At 38.2% G+C, this 20,068-nt stretch overlaps 2 protein-coding genes across 2 annotated transcripts in view; one reads left to right on the top strand and one right to left on the bottom strand.

Moving 5' to 3' along the window:
* The window catches only part of AVEN (apoptosis and caspase activation inhibitor), a 150,602-nt gene extending 146,799 nt beyond the window's left edge, over positions 1-3,803 (bottom strand). Inside the window, exon 1 of the mRNA XM_036239540.1 lies at positions 3,799-3,803. Within this exon, the coding sequence (XP_036095433.1) occupies positions 3,799-3,803 (5 nt within the window). The remainder of the gene's footprint in view (positions 1-3,798) is intronic.
* An 8,066-nt stretch (positions 3,804-11,869) lies between these two features.
* CHRM5 (cholinergic receptor muscarinic 5) lies at positions 11,870-15,059 on the top strand. Its single transcript, XM_016160798.2, has one exon. The coding sequence runs from the start codon at positions 12,033-12,035 to the stop codon at positions 13,629-13,631; it is 1,599 nt and encodes a 532-aa protein (XP_016016284.1). The 5' UTR covers positions 11,870-12,032; the 3' UTR covers positions 13,632-15,059.
* Positions 15,060-20,068: the final 5,009 nt, after the last annotated feature.

Genomic DNA, 20,068 nt, shown 5'->3' with positions numbered 1-20,068 from the left:
CCAACTTCATTAGGGCACATTGACTATGCTCGATAGTTTCACTTAGCAGTCAGTTTAAGACTTGATAACTACTGAAAGTATGCTTGTTTTACTCATGGACTGGTTTATAGATAGAGCTAACATTTAACATCACTTTGTTCCTGGCAGTATTCTAAGCACTTTATTAATACTGATTTGATCTTCATAATATTTCTATGAGGTAATATTATTTCTATTTTACAGATAAGAAAACTGAGTCACAAAGGAGTTAAATAATTAGCTCAATATAATAAGTGACAGAACTGGGATTCATACCCAGACAGTCTGGTTTCATAATCTGTGTTCTTGAATTTATGCTACAGTTTCCATCAGAAGTCCAGGAACTATATTATTCTCCCCCATCTATTAATTCAAGTGTGGTTGTTTTGTTGTTGTTTTTTTTTTATTTTCAATTCAACCAGTAGTGTTTAAGATATGAAGAATTCCGAAGTCCTCTGCTAACACTTCCTAATTGGAGGACACCAGTAGCAGAAGTTCTTTTCACCAGGATGTTGAGTGTTATTTGAGTCTGATCTGCATGGGAAAAGTGTCATCAAAAATGAAAATGCCACACAAGTACCTCTTGTATTGCAAGAAACCAGAGACATTTTGATTTGATAAGTCAAGGGAAGGGGTATTATCTAGTATTGCTTTTCCTTGATAATTAAACATGCCATTGTATAAATAAAATTTTCGGTTTTCCCTTAGAATTCATGAGATATCAAAGTGCCGAATTACATAGGTAGCTCCTTAATAAAATAAACTGCAGTTTTTGCATGTGTTTAAACATATGACCTAATTTTTAAACACCGGAAGCCAATTTCTTAAGACAACAGTTCTCAAAAGGTAGACCAGCAACATAGCATCACCTGGGTACTTGTTAGAAATGCTAATTCTCAGGCCTCATCCCAAACTCAGAAACTGGGGATAAGGCCCAGCAATCCAGTGGTTTTACAAACCCCGCATAAAGTGATTCTGATGCTGCTCAAGTTTGAGAACCACTATCTTAAAGGTAATTTTTGAGCCTTCACACATCACAAGAAAACCTCCAAGCTCTGTTTGATGAAAGCGGATGTTATGATAGGATTTTAAAAACAAAAAGCACTGTCACCTTGCAAATATAATTTCCATTGAACAAATGCATCTTCCTGATTTTTCTCTTCATAGGCAAGTAGATTTTCTACAGTTTAGTTGATTTCTGATGCTTAGTATATGAACAATGCAAACTGGAAAACACTAATATGGTTTCTCAAAAAGATGTCTTATTCACTACATGTTTTTGAACAGCTGCATCCACTGTGGAGGGGTGCTCACTGAGCTTCAGGGGAGGGACTTTGGGGCTGTCCTATCAGGCCAGAATCTCCAGCCTATTACCTGGTGAAGATGAGGGCAAGTGAACTGCCTGTCAGGTCACAGTGGTGCTTTGGTCTCTAGAGCTGGGGGCAGAGGTGGGGAATGCCCAAAAATGACAGAGCAAACTCCCAAGAGAGAATTCACAACTTGCTCCTTTCTCTCTGCTTCCATTGTCACTCTCAGCTGCTGACGTTGCTTTCAATTTCACAGAGAAATGTAACAATCAGGAAAGAATTTCCACTACTGCCATTACCACAACTAACAGCCAACCTATCTATGTCTGTACCCATGCAGTCTTCCTCCTTGCTGCTCCGGTGCACTCTTATCACACTAAGTCCTATCCCTGCTCACCTCCTTGAGGACACCTCTGCAGCAACTGCTCCCACTCTCTCCTACATGCAGTTTTTACCTTCTGATAGATGATTGCCATTAGCATGCAAACATGCTGCATTTCCACCATTCCTTTTTTAAAAAAATTCTTGATCTCACATCCTAATGCAGTTTCCGCCCCATTTCGCTATTCCCTTTAGAGCAAAGCTCCTCAAAAGAGTCATCTATAGCACGGTCTCCAATGCTCCCATTTGCTCTTTAATCCACACCACAAGGTTTTTATGCCTACCACTTTGCCAAAGTGACTTATCAAAGTTCACTATGGTCTTCATGTATCCAAATCCAATAATCAGGTCTCTGTCCTAATCTTTCTTGTTTTATCAGCTTCATTTGATACAGTTGATCATTCCCTGCTCCTTTGAAACATTCTCTTATTGCTTCCAGAACAACATGCCATCCTCAGGAATTCAAATGTGACTATTATCCATGACATTAAGTCTGTTGGGAACACTTGGACGATACAGTCAAGAGCTTCTAGACTTCAAGATTCTTCCATAAATCTATTTGTGGCAGTACTTCCCAAACTATTTCATGTTATGGCACACATATAAAACGATATTTTCCTGTACTCCAGGATAACAAGACAAGACTGACTCCAACAGAAGGTGACCAACGTAGGCAGCTCCAGGCCTAAGGGGGCACAGTGCGTACACTAATGGCTCCAGTATACGCCTTCATGTAAAGCAATCTTACCTCTATTTTCCTCTCCCCCAATTAAAATATAATCATTGGATGTCCTCGGGAATAGTCTTCTCCATCACATAAATGCAGTGTAGAGGCTCAACTTAATTCTTATATCCTCTTTTTCTTATAACTATAAAAGATAACTCCTTCAGTTCAAGAACTATTTATATATATATATCTTTTCTATGCCCTGTGACATATAGCACAGTGGTGAGCACAAAACATGTTTTAAAAAACATGTCATGTTAAAATTCTCTACATATTATTGCTTCAGTAACATTGAGAAGTCCTTTTTAATCACGACATATCTTTGGACAGCATTTCTACTCCATCAGTCAAAAAATGTTAGATAGACATTACTTCAAATAGGAACCAAGAAAGTCAAATCCAGAACCTCCCTTACTCACACATTCCTTCATCAGAAATTTTTCCTGATATCTAACCCAAAGTTACCACATGAATTTAAACCTACTTTCTTTCTTTTTTTCTTTTTCTTTGAGAAATAGTTGACATATGACATTGTATCAATTTAAGGTATACAATAAGCCTAATTTTTCTTGATTTGTCCCTGAAAAGGGAGGGTGGGAAAGAGCACCTTATGAATACTCCACATGATAACAACATGAGCTAGTTATGGAGTCCTGATATCACTGGACTATAGATGCTATTAAAATTTTCCTCTGTGGTTGCTATAGAAACAGTAAAGAATAGCAAAGAGAGGTTGGGGCATAAAGCTTCTCAGAAAAAAAGGCATTTCAGAAAAACGTGGTCTAAATTCATCTTATGCAAAACTTCCAAGTAAGAGAGGACACTCAAAGAAGGGGACTCCTCTGGTACACAGTGTTACCTTTTCTGGCTTATGTGTTACCTTTTTGGCTTATATCTTGTTTTGCTTCCTTTGTAATTTATAGACAACAAAGAAGCAAGAAACAATCTGCTAAGATTGAGAACAGGGAGACTTTTATTTCTCTGGGAGTCTTTGTTTTCTGTTCAACAGTGAAAAATAACCCTGGGGTGGGTGATTATTTGCTCTCTACTCATTCTGGGATCCAAGAATTAAACATATTCTCAACAGTGTGGTGGAAAATGGGAAATTTTAAAGTTTGAGTAACCAAATAAGAACTCGGAAGAATGCTCACCACTCCCCACTCCAGATACCATTTAATGTTTCATTTGACTCTGAGACCTAAAAAAGTTATCCCTCCATAAAAACGATCTTTTCCTCCAAACCTTTTAATAACTCAGAAAGTTTATTGTGGAAGACTATCATGCCTGACCAGCACTGCTGAAACTCAGTTTTCACACTCTACTATTGCCCACAAAAGATATCAATGCATTAGCGGTGGAACCTACCTCATGTCCCAAATGCCTTTGTCTGTAGAAAGATCTGTCCATTCCCAGCAGCTTGGGAATTGGGGGAAATTATTCTGTCAAAAATGAGGGGAGAAAATGGAAAGAATAGAGGGGAGCAAAGCTGGAAAGGAAATATGCTTTAATTTCAAACAGAAGAAATGAAATGAATTCAAATGTTCTCGGAAGGCAAAGGGGGATCCAAATGTTACTGCACACTTCAGTTGAAAATTTCCAATTTCAACAGCACCTTTGTATGCTTTGGTTCCTCTTTTCTAGGAAGTTCAGAAATTTTCCTCAGCCTTGTTGTTTAAAGTATGAGTCATGGCTCAGGAGCATAGGGAACACTTGGGAGATTTTGAAAAACGTGGAATTGCAAACCCCAACTTTTTGCAAGTTAACAAGTCTTCTACCTAATTCATTAGCATGTTACATTTTCACAAACACTGATACTAGTCCCGAGGATTCTTCATTTCTAACGTGCTCCCAGTTGATGCCAATACTGCCTATCTATCACCTGAACCTTGAGTAGTAACCTGGCTGCACACCTGAGAGTCACCTGAGGAATTTCAAAACCATGTGATGTGCAAATCTCTCCCACAGAGATTCAGAGTTTGCAGGTCTCAGGTGGGGCCCAGACATTAGTACTTTTCTAAAGTTTCTAAAGTTTCTAAAGGTTCTAATGAACTGCCTGTGCTGTGATCCACTTACTTCGACTAACCCTTCATTTTATAATTACAACCCCAAACTGACACTGGAATAGGACTTAGTGCTTTCTCTTCATTGTCTCATTTGAGGGTCCTTGAAACAACCCTGTAGACTGAGCAGATATTGTTTTATCATTTCACAGATGAGAAAACTGAGAATGCCAAATTGTCCAAGAGCTGCTTTCACTGCACTAACTTTCAGAGCAGCTAAATAACTGCTACTTCCCTAGCTGAGAATAGAGGAAAGTTGAGGTCTAAAAAGTAATACAGTGTCTGATATTTTCTACTGTGAGTCTACACGAAAAGGCTAAAAGCATTTTAAAGGACAAATCATCAATTCCAGTCTCTTAATTATATGTATGAGGAAACTGGGGCCCCCAGTTTCTCATACATATGAGGAAACAGAGGTTTATCTCAAATTACAAGATTTAAGCTGAAATTAGAACTCAGATCTTCATACTCATAGTTCAGTATGTTTCCTACTAAACTGTATTTCCCAAGTGTGATCCATGGATGCCACAGGATACTAACAGATCCTGAAAAAAGTTAGACACACTAAGCCAACTCTGAGTTAAACGAAAGTAAATAGTGTCCTCTCAGCCTTCACCGGGCTAAGGTGTCTTTTATACCTCTGAGAGCTTTATATATAATATATGACATTTTTCCAACTTATTTGACCATGGAACCATTTTTCTTTCAATCAAGCATCTTGATGTAGTCCTATCCTAATGCGCAGACTTTGAGAAAGACTATGGTTAGCCTTGGCTCTCTTCAAGGTTATTGCTTTACTGGTTGGGCACAATTTGATCTTCCTCTAGAGGTAGAACACCAGCTACACAAACAAAGGGGGAAGTATCATTGGCACCATGAAGCATCCCAAACAGCCAGCTCAAAGTAGCAAAAGTATTGCTTCATCATTTCATTCCAAATCGTCCCTTAAAAGGCTATGCCTCATACCCATTCCCACAACAGGAAGAGTCATTTTGATAACTTCTTGCCAGATTGCTACTTTGTAATGAACAATTTCCCTATGTCAGGCACTGTAACAAACGCTTAACATGGATTATCTCATTTTATCCTTAAACAATTCTTTAAGGTAAGGACTCTTATCATCCCCACTTTAAAGTTGAAAAGTTTAAAATTTAGAGAAGTAATATGCCCAATGGAACTAGATTTTGAACCTGAACCTGCTTAATGCCAGATTTAGTTGTATAATTATGAGATGATGTTGCCACTATAAATGATCTTCCTTTCCATTTATCAAAGTGTTTGTTCCATTTATCAAAGAAAGATAAAAAGAACTTTTTAAGGAATTGATTCATGTAAATTTGGGGGCTAGGAAGTCTAAAATGTGTAGTGCAAGCTAATAGGCTAGAAATTCCAACAGGAGCCAGCGTCATAGTCATGTCTGGAAGCAGAATTTCCTCCTCTTAGCGGACCTCAGTCTTTTCCCTTATGGCCTTCAACTAATTGGATGAGGCTTACCCACATTATAACAGTAACCTGCTTTACTTGAAGTCTACTGATTTAAATGTTATTCACATCTAAAAGTTACTTTCATGAAAGAAATAATCAAAATTAGAGCAGTAAAAAATGAAATTGAAAACAAACCAAAAATAAATAAATGCAATAAAGAGCTGGTTCTTTGAGAAGGTTAATAAAATTGACAAATCCCTGTCTAGATTCACTTAAAAAAAAAAAAGAGAAAGGACACAAATAAGATCAGGGACGAAAGAGAGAAAATTACAATAAACACCACAGAAATACAAAGGATTATACAAGAGTACTATGAAAAAGTATACAACACCAAATTTAATCACCTAGAAGAAATGAACTTAGAAAAACACAACCTTCCTAGACTGAATCAAGAAGAACTAGAAAATCTAAATAAACTGATCAGCAGTGTGGAAATTGAAGCAATCATCAAACACCTACCAAAAAGTAAAAGTCCAGGACCAGATGGTTTCACCAGTGAATTCTAGCAAACATTCAAAGGAGATTTAATACCTATTCTTCTCAAACTCTTCCAAAATATCAAAGAGGAGGCAATACTCCCGAAATCATTTTATGAGGCCAATATTACTCTGATACCAAAACCTAGAAAAGATAACACACAAAAAGAAAACTACAGACCAATAGCTCTCATGAACACAGAGGCTAAAATCCTAAATAAGATACTAGCAAACTGAATACAGCATATTAAAAAGAGTATACACCACGATCAAGTGGGCTTCATCCCAGAGGCACAGGAATGGTTCAACATAAGCAAATTGAGCAATGTGATACATCACATAAACAAATTTAAAAATAAGAATCATATGATCATATCAACAGATGCAAAAAATCCTTCAACAAGATACAGCATCCATTTATGATCAAAACACTTAACAAAATCGGTATAGAAGAAAAGTACCTTAATATAATAAAGACCATAAAAAACAAATCCTCAGCCAATATTATACTTCATGGTGAAAAACTAAAATCCTTTCCTCTAAGATCAGGAACAAGGCAAGCCTGTCCACTCTCACCACTGTTATTCGATTTAACATTGGAAGTCCTAGTGAGTGCAATCGAACAAGAGAAAGATATAAAAGGCATCCAAATAGGAAATGAAGAAGTCGAACTGTCACTATTTGCAAATGACATGATTCTCTATATAAAAAACCCTAAGATTCCACAAGAACACTACCAGAAACAATAAGCAAATAAAGTAAAGTTTCTGGATACAAAATCAATGTTCAAAAATCCTTAGCATCTCTATACTCTATTAACTAAGTGTCAGAAAAAGAAGTGGAAAAAATAATTCCTTTTGCAATTGCAACAGAAAGAATAAAATACCTAGGAATAAATCTAATGAAACATAGAAGGACCTATATAATGAAAACTATAAGACTCTATTAAAATAAAGCAAAGAAGATACAAAGAAATGGAAAGATATTCCATGTTCTTGGATTGGAAGAATCAACATATGTAAAATGACTTTATTACCTAAGGCATTATACAGATTTAGTGCAATCCCCATCAAAATCCCATTGGCATCTTTTAAAGAAATAGAACAAAAAATCATCAGATTTGTACAGAAGCACAAAAGACCCTGAATTGCCAAAGCCATTCTGAGAAAAAAGAACAAGGCTAGAGGCATCACTCTGCCTGGCTTCAAATTATACTACAAAGCGACAATAATCAAAGCATCATGGTATTTGCAGAAAAACACACACAGAGATCAGTGGAACAGAATTGAGAGTCCAGAAGTAAACCCGTATTTATATGGGAAAATAATGTCTGACAAAAGAGCCAAAAAGATACAGTGGAGAAAAGAAAACCTCTTCAATAAATGGTGCTGGGAAAATTGGAAGGCTACCTGCAAAAGAATGATAGACTGCTGTCTTTCACCACACCCCAAAATTAACTCGAAATGGATTAAGGACCTGAATATAAGACCAGAATCAATAAAAATGCATAGAAGAAAACATAGGAAGAAAACTCAAGGACCTCGGACTTAAAGAGAATTTTATGAATTTGACCTCAAAGGCAAGGGAAGTAAAAGCAAAAATAAATGAATAGGACTACATCAAACTAAAAAGCTTCTGAACAGCAAAAGAAACCATCATCAAGATAAAGAGACAATCATCCAAATGGAAAAATGTATTTGCAAGTAACACTTCCAATAAGGGCCTAATATCCAAAATATACAAAGAACTCATACAAATCGATAATAACAACAACAAAAAAAAATGATACAATCGAAAAATGGGAAGAGGACCTGGACAGACACTTCTCCCTAGAGGATATACATACAAATGACCAACAAATATATGAAAAGATGCTCAACATTGCTAGCTATCAGGGAAATTCAAATCAAAACCACAATGAGATACCACCTCACACCTGTTAGAATAGCTATAATCAACAGGACAAGTAATAACAAGTGTTGGAAAGGATGTGGAGAAAAGAACACTCATACAGTGCTGTTGGGACTGCAGATTGGTACAGCCACTGTGGAAAACAGTATCGAGTTTCCTCAAAAAACTAAGAATTGATCTGCCATATGATTCAGCAATCCCTCTACTGGGTATTTACCCCAAAGATTTGAAAACCCATATCCAAAAAGATATTTGCACACCAATGTTCATAGCAGCATTATTCACACTGGTCAGAACATGAAAGTAACTGAAGTGTCCTACAGTAGATGATTGAATAAAGAAGCTGTGGTATGTATATAGAATGGAATATTACTCAGCCATAAGAAGAGATGAAATATTGCCATATGCGACAACATGGATGGACCTCGAGATAATCATAATAAGTGAAATAAACCAGACAGAAAAAGTTGAAAATCACATGATTTCACTTGTATGTGGGATATAAACCTAAAGCAACAAATGAACATGACAAACAAACAGAGACTCATGGACATGGATTATAGACTAGTGGTTACTGGGGGGCAGGGGCAGGAAGAGGAAGGTAGATGGGGTAAAGAGGGTCAAATATGTGGTGACAGAAAGAAATCTAACTATGGGAGGTGAACACAGAGTGTAAATATATATACACCTTACTGTTAAAATGTACAGCTGAAACTTAACTGGATTTCGTTAATCAATGTCACCATAAAAAATAAATAAATAAATAGATATATAAATAAAATGAAAGTTACCTTCACAACATCTAGATTGCTATTTGACTGAGCAGCTGGGTATCATAACCTAGTTATTTTGACACATAAAATTAACCATTACATTATGTAAAGTACAAAATCATAGAAATGTAGATCTTAGATCCCATAGTCCAATTTCCTTTTTTTGCAAATAAGAAATCAGATCAGAGAAGATAAGCAGCCAGTTTATACACATGCATTCACAGGAGAATGCGCACACCCAGTTTTCCAGAATCTTTCATAAATTGCTCACTACCTTTTATTTTAAAATTATGTGGAAAATTCAAATCTTCTAAAATACTATTTCTATTTTAAAGACTTGATTAGAAAAACTTAGCTAGCAGTCAATTCACTTTATTATGTGTATTCAGACTAATGCCCCCAAGACCCTGGATGTTGCGACGAACTTTAGAGCAGAGGAGGAGTCTGGAACTAGCTAACACAGCTCTCCCAGGACGCATACTTCTCTCTCAAGTCTACTCCTGTCCCTTCTCCACCCCACCCCTCACCTCTCTAGTCTCATCTATCACTTCTCAGACTTCCTAGTACTTGATGCCTCCTTTTGCCTCTGGTATTACAAACAAGTTCTTCCCCTCTGAAGCTGAAACACTCTTCCCCAACCTCCACTCACCCCTTTTGCCTAGCTAAAAAGTGCATTCATGCTCCAAGTCTTGGCTTCGAAATTTTTCCCTCAGGACGTGCTTTCCCACCTTCACAGGACCAGGTTAGATGTCCTTCACGTGCATCCCTATGGCATGTAGTACCAACCCTTAGATATTTAGCTGTATCATCACTTGGGTCTTGCTCCATAGTATCCCCAAAATCACAGTCTGTCCAGAATTAAAAGACAGTCGAAAATATTTATTGGAAGAAGGATGGAAGGAAGGATGAAAAGAAGGAAGGAAGAAAGGGGGAAAGAAAGAAATTCTGTAGACTCTTTCTTGCACTGTACAACTTAGGTCTGGGTGTGTAAAAGTATTTACCCAGATAATTGTTGGGTACAGAGTAACTTTGATTTTTTCGGGTGCCGGGGAGTCTCTGTCTAGTGACCTAGCATCCTTGGGATTTACTTTGCCAACTTTTGGATGTTGATAACACCAAGGAATTAGGGGTATAAGGGACCAGGAGGAGACTGGACCAGTGTGGTAGCAGCCAGAATGGAAAAGGACCAAGCGACTTTTCATGGGTAAACTGGATTGCATTAGTTGAGATGTGAAGGAGAAGGGTGCAAGATAAGGAAGGCGGGAGAATCTGATTTCTGTCACAAGGCAATATCATCAGTCTCATACTGAATTTGAGATTCTTAAACATCTTTTTAAAAAGTTTAAAATATAAATGAAAACCTACAGTCCTTCACAAATCTTTCATCTTTATATTAATTACTGTTATCAAAGAAGCACCAACTCTGCCCAGCAGGTAGACCAGGTATTATCATATAGCATGTTTTGAGGGTCATCAAAAAGACCCTTTTTCCTTCCCTATCTATCATCATGTCATGGTGACGGGAATTTTGTAATTAAAATAATATTTTTCATATACCATCAAATATGCACATATGTGTTATATACACATATTATCTCTCTGGAGAGAAAAATAAGAAATGATAACAGTGGTTATCTCTAGAAAAGGGGGATTGGGAGCCTGGAGGTCAGAGGTGGGAGGTAAACCCATCTTTTATCATTGGCCTTTTTGTACCCATTGAAGCTTTTTATCATGTACATAAATTTTTAATTTTAAAAAAGAAAATTTTTCTTGAATTTTTAAAACCTGGAATTTTTCAATGAGGAATTGATTAAATAAATTATAGTACATCCATTAAGTGGAATAATGTGCAGTCATTAAAATGCAAAAAATCGCTTTGATCCAAAAGATGTACCGATTGAAAAAAAAGAAGTCTGTGACAATTCGTTAAGTAAAACATAAAATTCAGAGTGTAAACATTAAAAGTTCACCACTTAAAAATGACTGTATTAAAATCTTGGTTAGTATATGCATGGGAAAAAGCCATCAAAATACTAAACTGTTAGTACTGATTACCTCTGCAAGACAGAATTAGAGGAGACTTTTGTTTCCTAAGTTATACATTTTGACATTGCTTAAATTTTTACAAGGAGCATATTACTTTGTAATCAAATAAAAATATAATTTAAAACACTTCTATGACATTGCAAAATAGCCCAAGAATGGAGGGAGAGTCATCATCCTCAACAGCTGGGGCAAATTTCACACCCTCTAAATGAAAACCAGGTATCCACTGGGAGTTTGTGCAGTAAGTCAGGGAAAATGTTGTAACACAGTCTTGGCTCACAACAGTGCCTCAGTAATGTTCAATAATTGAATTTATAATTAGACTAAATAATATTTAACAATTTGACTATAGAGTCGATCAACTTGTCATTTTCCCCAGGGCGCGACAGGCCAGGAGTATAAAAAGCATCTGCCCTGAAGGCCATTGGCGTCTAAGGTACCGTAATATCGCCTACTTTTCCCTTATTACTACTCTCCAACAATCTAATTCTTTTCTTCTTCCTCTGCTTTCCTCATCTTCCCAGCCGTTTTTAAAAATTGTTTATGGGAACCACAAGAGGGCAGCAGCTTTATGCACAAGGAAGTCTCTAAGGCATTAGTAATCATAAAACGCCCTTATTAAAATGTTATCAAGATTTTAGAGATTATAGCAACTTGCTCTGAATATGCGTGGGACCACATTTAATATTTTGTTAGAAATTATAAACAATGAGTGAAAAAGAAATTCATACTGACAAGCAAAACTGATATATTCCCCCTCTCTTCCAGATGCTGTCAGAAAAGAGGTGAGATAGAAAAGAGAACAGTCTAGAACCTGGCTTACTCCTAATGTAAATTCTTCCACCAGGATGGAAGGAGGATCTTACCACAACGCAACTATTGTCAATGGCACCCCAGTAAATCACCAGCCTTTGGAACGCCACAGGTTGTGGGAAGTCGTCACAATCGCAGCTGTGACTGCTGTGGTAAGCCTAATCACCATTGTGGGCAACATCTTAGTCATGATCTCCTTCAAAGTCAATAGTCAGTTGAAGACAGTTAACAACTATTATCTGCTCAGCTTGGCCTGTGCAGATCTCATCATTGGGATCTTCTCCATGAACCTCTACACTACTTATATCCTCATGGGACGCTGGGCTCTCGGGAGTCTGGCTTGTGACCTTTGGCTTGCACTGGACTACGTGGCCAGCAATGCTTCCGTCATGAACCTTCTGGTGATCAGTTTTGACCGTTACTTTTCCATCACAAGACCCCTGACGTATCGGGCCAAGCGTACCCCAAAGAGAGCTGGCATCATGATTGGCTTGGCCTGGCTGATCTCCTTCATCCTCTGGGCCCCAGCGATCCTCTGCTGGCAGTACTTAGTTGGAGAGCGAACAGTACCACCAGATGCATGCCAGATCCAGTTCCTCTCTGAGCCCACCATCACTTTTGGCACTGCCATTGCTGCCTTCTACATTCCTGTTTCTGTCATGACGATTCTCTACTGCCGAATCTATCGGGAAACAGAGAAGCGGACCAAGGACCTTGCTGACCTCCAGGGCTCTGACTCCATGGCTGAAACTGCGAAAAGAAAGCCAGCTCATAAGGCTCTGCTCAGGTCCTGTTTTAGCTGCCCTTGGTCCACACTGGCCCACAGGGAAAGGAACCAAGCTTCCTGGTCATCCTCCCGCAGGAGCACCTCCACCACTGGGAAGCCATCCCAAGCCACCGGCCCAAGCACTGAATGGGACAAAGCTGAGCAGCTCACTACCTGTAGCAGCTACCCCTCCTCAGAGGATGAGGACAAACCCACCACTGACCCTGTCTTCCAAGTGGTCTACAAGAGTCAGGCCAAGGAAAGCCCAAGGGAAGAGTTTAGTACTGAAGAGACCAAGGAAACTTTTGTGAAAAGTCAAACTGAAAAAAATGACTATGACTCACCAAAATACTTCTTGTCTCCAGCTGCTGCTCACAGACCCAGGAGTCAGAAATGTGTGGCCTATAAGTTCCGACTGGTGGTCAAAGCTGATGGGACCCAGGAGACCAACAATGGTTGTCGCAAGGTGAAAATCATGCCCTGCTCATCCCCGGTGTCCAAGGACCCTTCGACAAAAGGCCTCAATCCAAACCTTAGCCATCAAATGACCAAACGAAAGAGAATGGTCCTTGTCAAAGAGAGAAAAGCAGCCCAGACCTTGAGCGCCATTCTCCTGGCCTTCATCATCACATGGACCCCTTATAACATCATGGTCCTTGTTTCCACCTTCTGCGACAAGTGTGTCCCAGTCTCCCTGTGGCACTTAGGCTACTGGCTGTGCTATGTCAATAGCACTATCAACCCCATTTGCTATGCCCTCTGCAACAGAACCTTCAGGAAGACCTTTAAAATGCTGCTTCTCTGCCGATGGAAAAAGAAAAAAGTGGAAGAGAAGTTGTACTGGCAGGGGAACAGCAAGCTCCCCTGAAAAGTTAATAACTTCCCTCGAAAGAATGACCATGTCAACTTCCTCTGAGAATGGGCAAGCTGACTCTGGTTTATTTTCAAAAACATAAAACAAAACAAACAAACAAACAAACAAACAAACAAAAAACCTGTCATTTTGAGTCCCTAAGGACTTTGTAAAGGCTCAAGGTCTGTGGCCAAAAGGAAGGAGTCCCTGGTCACTGCTGCCACAACTGATGCCATATTGAATGATTCTTGTCTATGACTAAGGTCGCCTGAAGAAACTGGAGTTTGCTATTGAAGAGACAGACTCATGGCCTTTCAAAGAAGGAGGCACAATGGGTCACAGTGAATAATGACTGAGGGAACTTTTGTCTAACCTGAGGGGAACAGCAAGGACCGGTTGGAAACCTTCCTCTGTAGAAACCTGTCACAGTGTTTCCTGCCATATGTATGTGTCCATGAAGTTGTCTCATACCAGTGAGAATTGGAAGAATGTAAGTCAATGTCATCTGTTAACAAGAGTGATATTCAACCAGCTTCTAAGACTCTCTTTATAAACTGTTCAGTATTTATTTACAAAGTATTTATTACACAGCTATTATGTGTTCTGCTCTATGGTATGTTTTCCTGTACCTATATCTGAATGAAGCTCTTGCTTTTCTCTTTCATGACCAATGCCAATTCCTGATACCCAATGAAACCATGCTGGTCCCCATGAAACCAGCCTTCCTCTCGGCATCCTGGGCCTGGAAAGACATTGAAACCTGATCACACTCAGTCTTAGAAAGGGGCCTCTATTCTGCCAATAAAGATGATCAGTTCTCCACAGGCAGTATTTTAGTTTTTACCCGGGGGATTTTTTCCTTTTATCAAAACAAATATTGTGTATTCTATTTTGTGTCCATTTGAGCCCGTTTATTCATGCTCTGCTCTTAGGAAGACTAGTTGTAAAAATCCCTTCATTGGGTAAAGATCTTCTCCAGGCTGTTTCATCATGGTTCTCTGAAATTGTTTTCAGAGGTCTTACTTTCTAATCCCTTCACAAGCCAAACCTGAGGCAAAACATAGAAAACAAATTTGGTTTCACTCCAAGCTTCTGAACTTCTTCCAGGGCCCTTCAGCAGACCCCCAATTTCCCTCATCCAGACTCCAATTCACACCCAGGTACAAGCATGTCACTGTGCAGTCTCCAGCCAAAAATGGAGTGACAGCAGGAGAAAAGTTGTATTACTGTTTTTATAAGTCCTTCAATCATGGCTCAGAAATGATTTACTGAAAAAAAAAAAAAAGATTTACTGTTTCATTCCTCTCCAAATTCATGGTCAAAGATTAGAAGCCTAAAATGTACAGTTGAGGTCCAGTGAAGCTGGTCATAAAAACAAAAGCCTCATCTTTAAAAACAAAATGTAGGGCACAATAATGTGTAAAAATAAAAGTCACCAACATAACTTACAATAGAATATAAAGGTTATTAAAAACCAAATTTAACTGAAATCTCTGTGTATGTAAATAAACTGAATCTAAGATGTTTTTTGATAATTCTAACAATTAAAGTAATGTGTAAGAAATTGAAACTATAAAAACAGCGCGCATAATTAATGAAAGGCCCACAAAGAAAGCAGCAGTGTAGTACAGAAATATTTTAAAGATGAAGCACTCCTATCATATAGAAGCTCTTTATTTAACCTGTTGATTACATTTGCTGTGTGTTTAAAAATCTCCAGACTTCATTTCACTTAATAGAGACCAGTTCTTTTTCAGCCTGATTTGCTCAGGGAATGTGATATATATAGTTTAGTTGTCCTGGGAATTAGGTATGTACTTGGGTGTAGGAGAGCTTCAGCCTACCACTGAAGGGCAAATCAGCCTCTTTGGGAAGTCCCAAGAAGGCTTCAGGGCAGTGCAAACCCAGGGCACCCTTCCAGCCCTATAGGGACTAGATGTTGAGGTAAAACATCTTGGAAGCGATGTAGCTGCTGAGACTTTGTGAAGGGCAGGTTGACACCTGCCAAGAATTTGGTAGAGATTATTAATTAATTGGCTCAGTTCTCCAGGACAGAGACTCCCAGGCATAAGTGATGTCAACAGGGTGGGACTTAATGAGCAAACCTGCTCCACCAGCTCTAGGTAAACAGTTGGTTCTTTTAGTTTAAGGCTTTGATTCATGAGAAAAATGGAAATCTCTCCAAGAGAATAGCACTTTGAACTTGCATTGGGCATTTGCTGTTTACAGAGAGAGAGAAACTAGCTAATTCGAACAAAAGAACACAGAACTTGGTGAGGGGTGGAGGATGGAGGTACACTTTTCACATTCCACAATTGCCTGGGGCTTAGCCTTTTTGTTCATCATTTGTGAAATTAGTCTAGAGGCCTATGCTTCCTTATCATAGGCTTTGGGAGGTTACCAATTTTGCATACTATTTATGCCCTCTGTCATTGACCAAAAAAAAGAAAAGAAAAAATGCCCAAACAATTAGGAGAAACTGGCATGAGGCCTCTGGTAGGGTCCTCAGAGTGAACAGGTCCAATCATGAACTACAGGGACCTGACGGGTGGGTGGGGCATGGGCTGATTTCAGATCTTAGACCTTCTATGCCCACAGTCTCTCAAGCTCTGTCTTTGGTAAACTATGTACAGCTTTGACTAGCTACCTAATGGATGCTGCATTATAGCTAACATTGTGTTTCTCCTAGGCTGTGAATTTGATGGCTCATTGAAGAATCTGTTTTCAGTACAACTTTTGGTTATTTTGTCAGTATTCCCAGCCTCCTCTGCTTTGCACATTTGGTGAATGTCCTTCGAGGGCAATGCTAATGTTCAGCTTTGTAAATGTGAAATCTGTATCTAACCTCTGAATTGGAATCTACAGCTGTCTACTATAAATACTGGAATTACAGTAAAGGATGTGGGAACTGGGTTGCTTTTCTGTGTTGTACGAACATTATTCTGAATAGTAAAGAAATTTAACCACACCGTAGTCCAATGCAAAACATAAATAAGAAAATGGTTTCAGCTTAGCTTTATAGGTCCATCTATATTAGAGATCCCACACATATTTGCATTGGCCTGGCCTTTAAGAAGAGAGGAGTTGATACATCATATAGATACATGTGTCCTTCCTGCTACCTTTACAATTTCCCCCTTTCTTCTCAGGGTACTAATGACCAAATTAAGATGAAATAATGCTGAAAAGATTCCTGTCATTAAATGCTTCCCTTTCTCTCTAGGACAAAGGAGCTAGGCAGACTTCAAACTACTGCACTTTAGCTGGTACAGACCCCATAACAAAAGAGAACACCATTTCCTCTTCAACTGCTGAAAGAGCTGGTACCCCAGTCATTTTATACCCACTATAAGGGATAATAATTTCCATCTCCCCCATGCTATTTTACCAGTAAAGTTTGCCCAATAAGGACCCTAGATTGCTAGTGGGAAGAGAAAGAGAAATAAATTCTTTAAGTATCAGGGAAGGAGCAAAAAGGAAATAAAAAAAAAACTTTTTCAAAGTAATTGTAAACTTAGAGATAAGCTGCAAGAACAATACAAAGAACTCCCTTATCCTCACCCACATTCCCCAACTGTTAACATTTTGCCACGTTTGTGTTTTCTCTCTCTCTCTCTCTCTCTCCCCACACATTTTTTCTCAACCATTTAGAGTCAGTTGTAGACATCGTGTTCATTGACCTCCAAATACGTCAGTGGGTACTAGGAAAAAGATTATCTTATATAATTCCACTACAAATATAAAAATCAGGAAATTTAATATTGCTACAATATTATGCAATAACTATATATGTAATACAGTCCATATTCAAATTTTACCTGTCATCCAAACGTTGTTCATTGTAAGAATTTCTTTTCCAGTTCAGGATCTAATCCAGGATCACAAATTGCATTTAATTATGTCTCTATTTTAGACTCCTTTAATCTGGAAGAGGTCTTTAGCTTTCCTTTGTATTTCATGACATAGTCCTTTCCTAAGATGACATTCAATCCAATATTTAAAAATAATTTATATCATTTTGGGTTTGTCTAATATTTCCTCATTAGATTCAATTTGTTTGTTTTGATGTGGATGGGAGGGAGCATCACACATGGGATATTGTATCCTCGATGCACCAAATCAGGAGGCTGTGATGTTTTACCCCATTTTTGGTAAAGTTAACATTGATCGCTTAATATAAGTGTTCCCCCACCCTCCCCTCAGGTTTCTCCACTGTAAATTTACTGCTTTTCCTGTGCAATTAATAATTTTGGGAAAGAGATTTTGAGCCTATGTAAACTTTCTGTGGGTCATCGGGTTTTCACCCAATAATTAGTGCATCTATTTATTATTCTCATCCAATTAAGTTATTACTATAATGATTCCCAATGGGTTGGCATTCTACTGTGAAGAATGCTTTTTCCTTCTTTCTGATTTATTTATTTATATACTTATTATCACACAGACTCATTAACTTTAAGTAATTGGTTGAAATCCTTTACTGTCATTATTTCAATGCTCCAGTTGCTACAAATTTAAGCAGTGAGAGCCCCTTCAAGGTGACTCCTGTGACCCTTAGGCATATCCTGAACATTTTTTGAGCACTCCATACTTCCTGGTACAATAAGATGTTCCAGGCTCATCTCTACTCTCCCTTCTCCAGTCCAAGAATCAGTCATTTCCTCAAGGAGCCCTAGTTTCATTAAGTAGAGAATGGTACCTGACTCAGATCTGGATTCAGGATATATTCATTGCTTTCAGTGGCTGAAACTAAGAAATATGTACATTTATATACTTATTAAAAACAATGAGTTTATATTGACATATGCAATTCCAATCCTATACCAGAGGCTTCTTCTTTTTCCATATTTGTATTGCCCTTCTCTAACAGTGAGAATCACCATTCGCTCAATTTGTTCAATCCTTAGAGTTTTAGAATTACAACATCCATATCACTGTGAAAAACAACCTTTTAGTAAAGTTCCAATATTTGTTTCAGTTCTTTTCATCTTAAGTGTGAAGGGATATAGTCAAATTATTATGTTCAATAATTGCTTCCATTAATAAGGACACAGGTTGAACAAGCTAAACAACTCTGGAAACATTAAGCAATAAGCAAAAAACTGACAGTTAAATATTCATATTAAGATCAAAGAGGGCATATTGAGCAAGGTAAATTACCCCCCTAATGAACTGCACTGGCCCCATCTCCCTTGATGAATTAATGTATGTGTGTATGTGTGTGTGCAAGTGCACGAGCGTGCATGGTGGGGCTACCACCTTAAGTTTACCTGCAATAATGCAAAAAAAAAAAAAAAAGCCAAGACCCAGCTCTGTTCACTGGCCTTACCCATCATCTAGATTTACCTACAATAGTGTGCCTTATGGCAATCTATTTGTCCAAAAAGTCCTAATCTCATTTTATATGGCCCTTGAATAAGCCTCATACCACCAAATAGCCCATGAATGTTCCTTATGCTCCTGCTAAGAGCAGTTCTCCAAATAGTTTTATTTCCCTGTTCCTGGCAATGATTTTCGAGAGAGGATGATCCTGCATAAACACATCCCCAGTGGTGTCCTAGTGAAGGAGTGGGTGCTCTTGCCTTCAATAAACAGCGACTCATACTCAACCCACTGACACCCAATATCATTAGCTGTGGAGTTGGTGCTTTTTAGTAGTCTCAAATATATCCAAAGATAAGCTTATAGACCAGCCACTTTCAAAATCCATGAAACTACTGACCATAATGTACTGACTATAGCCCAGTTTCCCTACTGTACCTTACAGTAGATTTTAGTAGAAAACATCACAGGCTGGAAGACAGCAAAGAGGAAAAGGCAATACAGATTTAAACTGGGAATTGAAAGGCTCCTCTTCTCCCCTAAAAAACTAGATTGCCATGGTTGGAAATCTTCTGACAGGTCCTTTGTACCCAGAACTAGTGCCTATCCAGGAGAACATGAAACAAAAACTATATTAGGTTTTGTTTTATACTCACTATATTTTATAATATAATGATCAATAAAATAACACATATTTGCTTGGAAAACTTGGAAAGTAAATAAGCAAATAAAAAATGACCAGTAAGTCTACCACACAGAGATAACCTCTGCTAAATATCTCAGCATCTATCCTTGTAATCTTTCTTTCTATGTACAGACATACAATTTTTAAAATGCACAGAGCTGCTAAGTGCTGTTCAGCAATCCTTATATCCACATCTTGCAGACTAGCCACTCAAGTTCTTCAAAAGCAGAAAATCATAAGGTTACAATTAACACAGGGAGTTCCTATCCATAATATAACACAGATTAGAAAATATAGATTTCACAAACTGGCATGTGAAAACCATTGCCAGAAAGCCTAGAATTGAGTAGAAACCTCAGGATCACAGAAACTTTGAGATAATATGTTAATTGGAAGAAAAACAAGACTTGCTCCCTGCCCACTCTGGTCCAACCTCAAATCTGTG

This window comes from Rousettus aegyptiacus, unplaced genomic scaffold (genome assembly GCF_014176215.1).
Source record: "Rousettus aegyptiacus isolate mRouAeg1 unplaced genomic scaffold, mRouAeg1.p scaffold_m13_p_3, whole genome shotgun sequence".
NCBI classification, from domain to species: Eukaryota; Metazoa; Chordata; class Mammalia; order Chiroptera; family Pteropodidae; genus Rousettus; species Rousettus aegyptiacus.
This window is presented reverse-complemented; position numbering and strand designations above follow the sequence as displayed.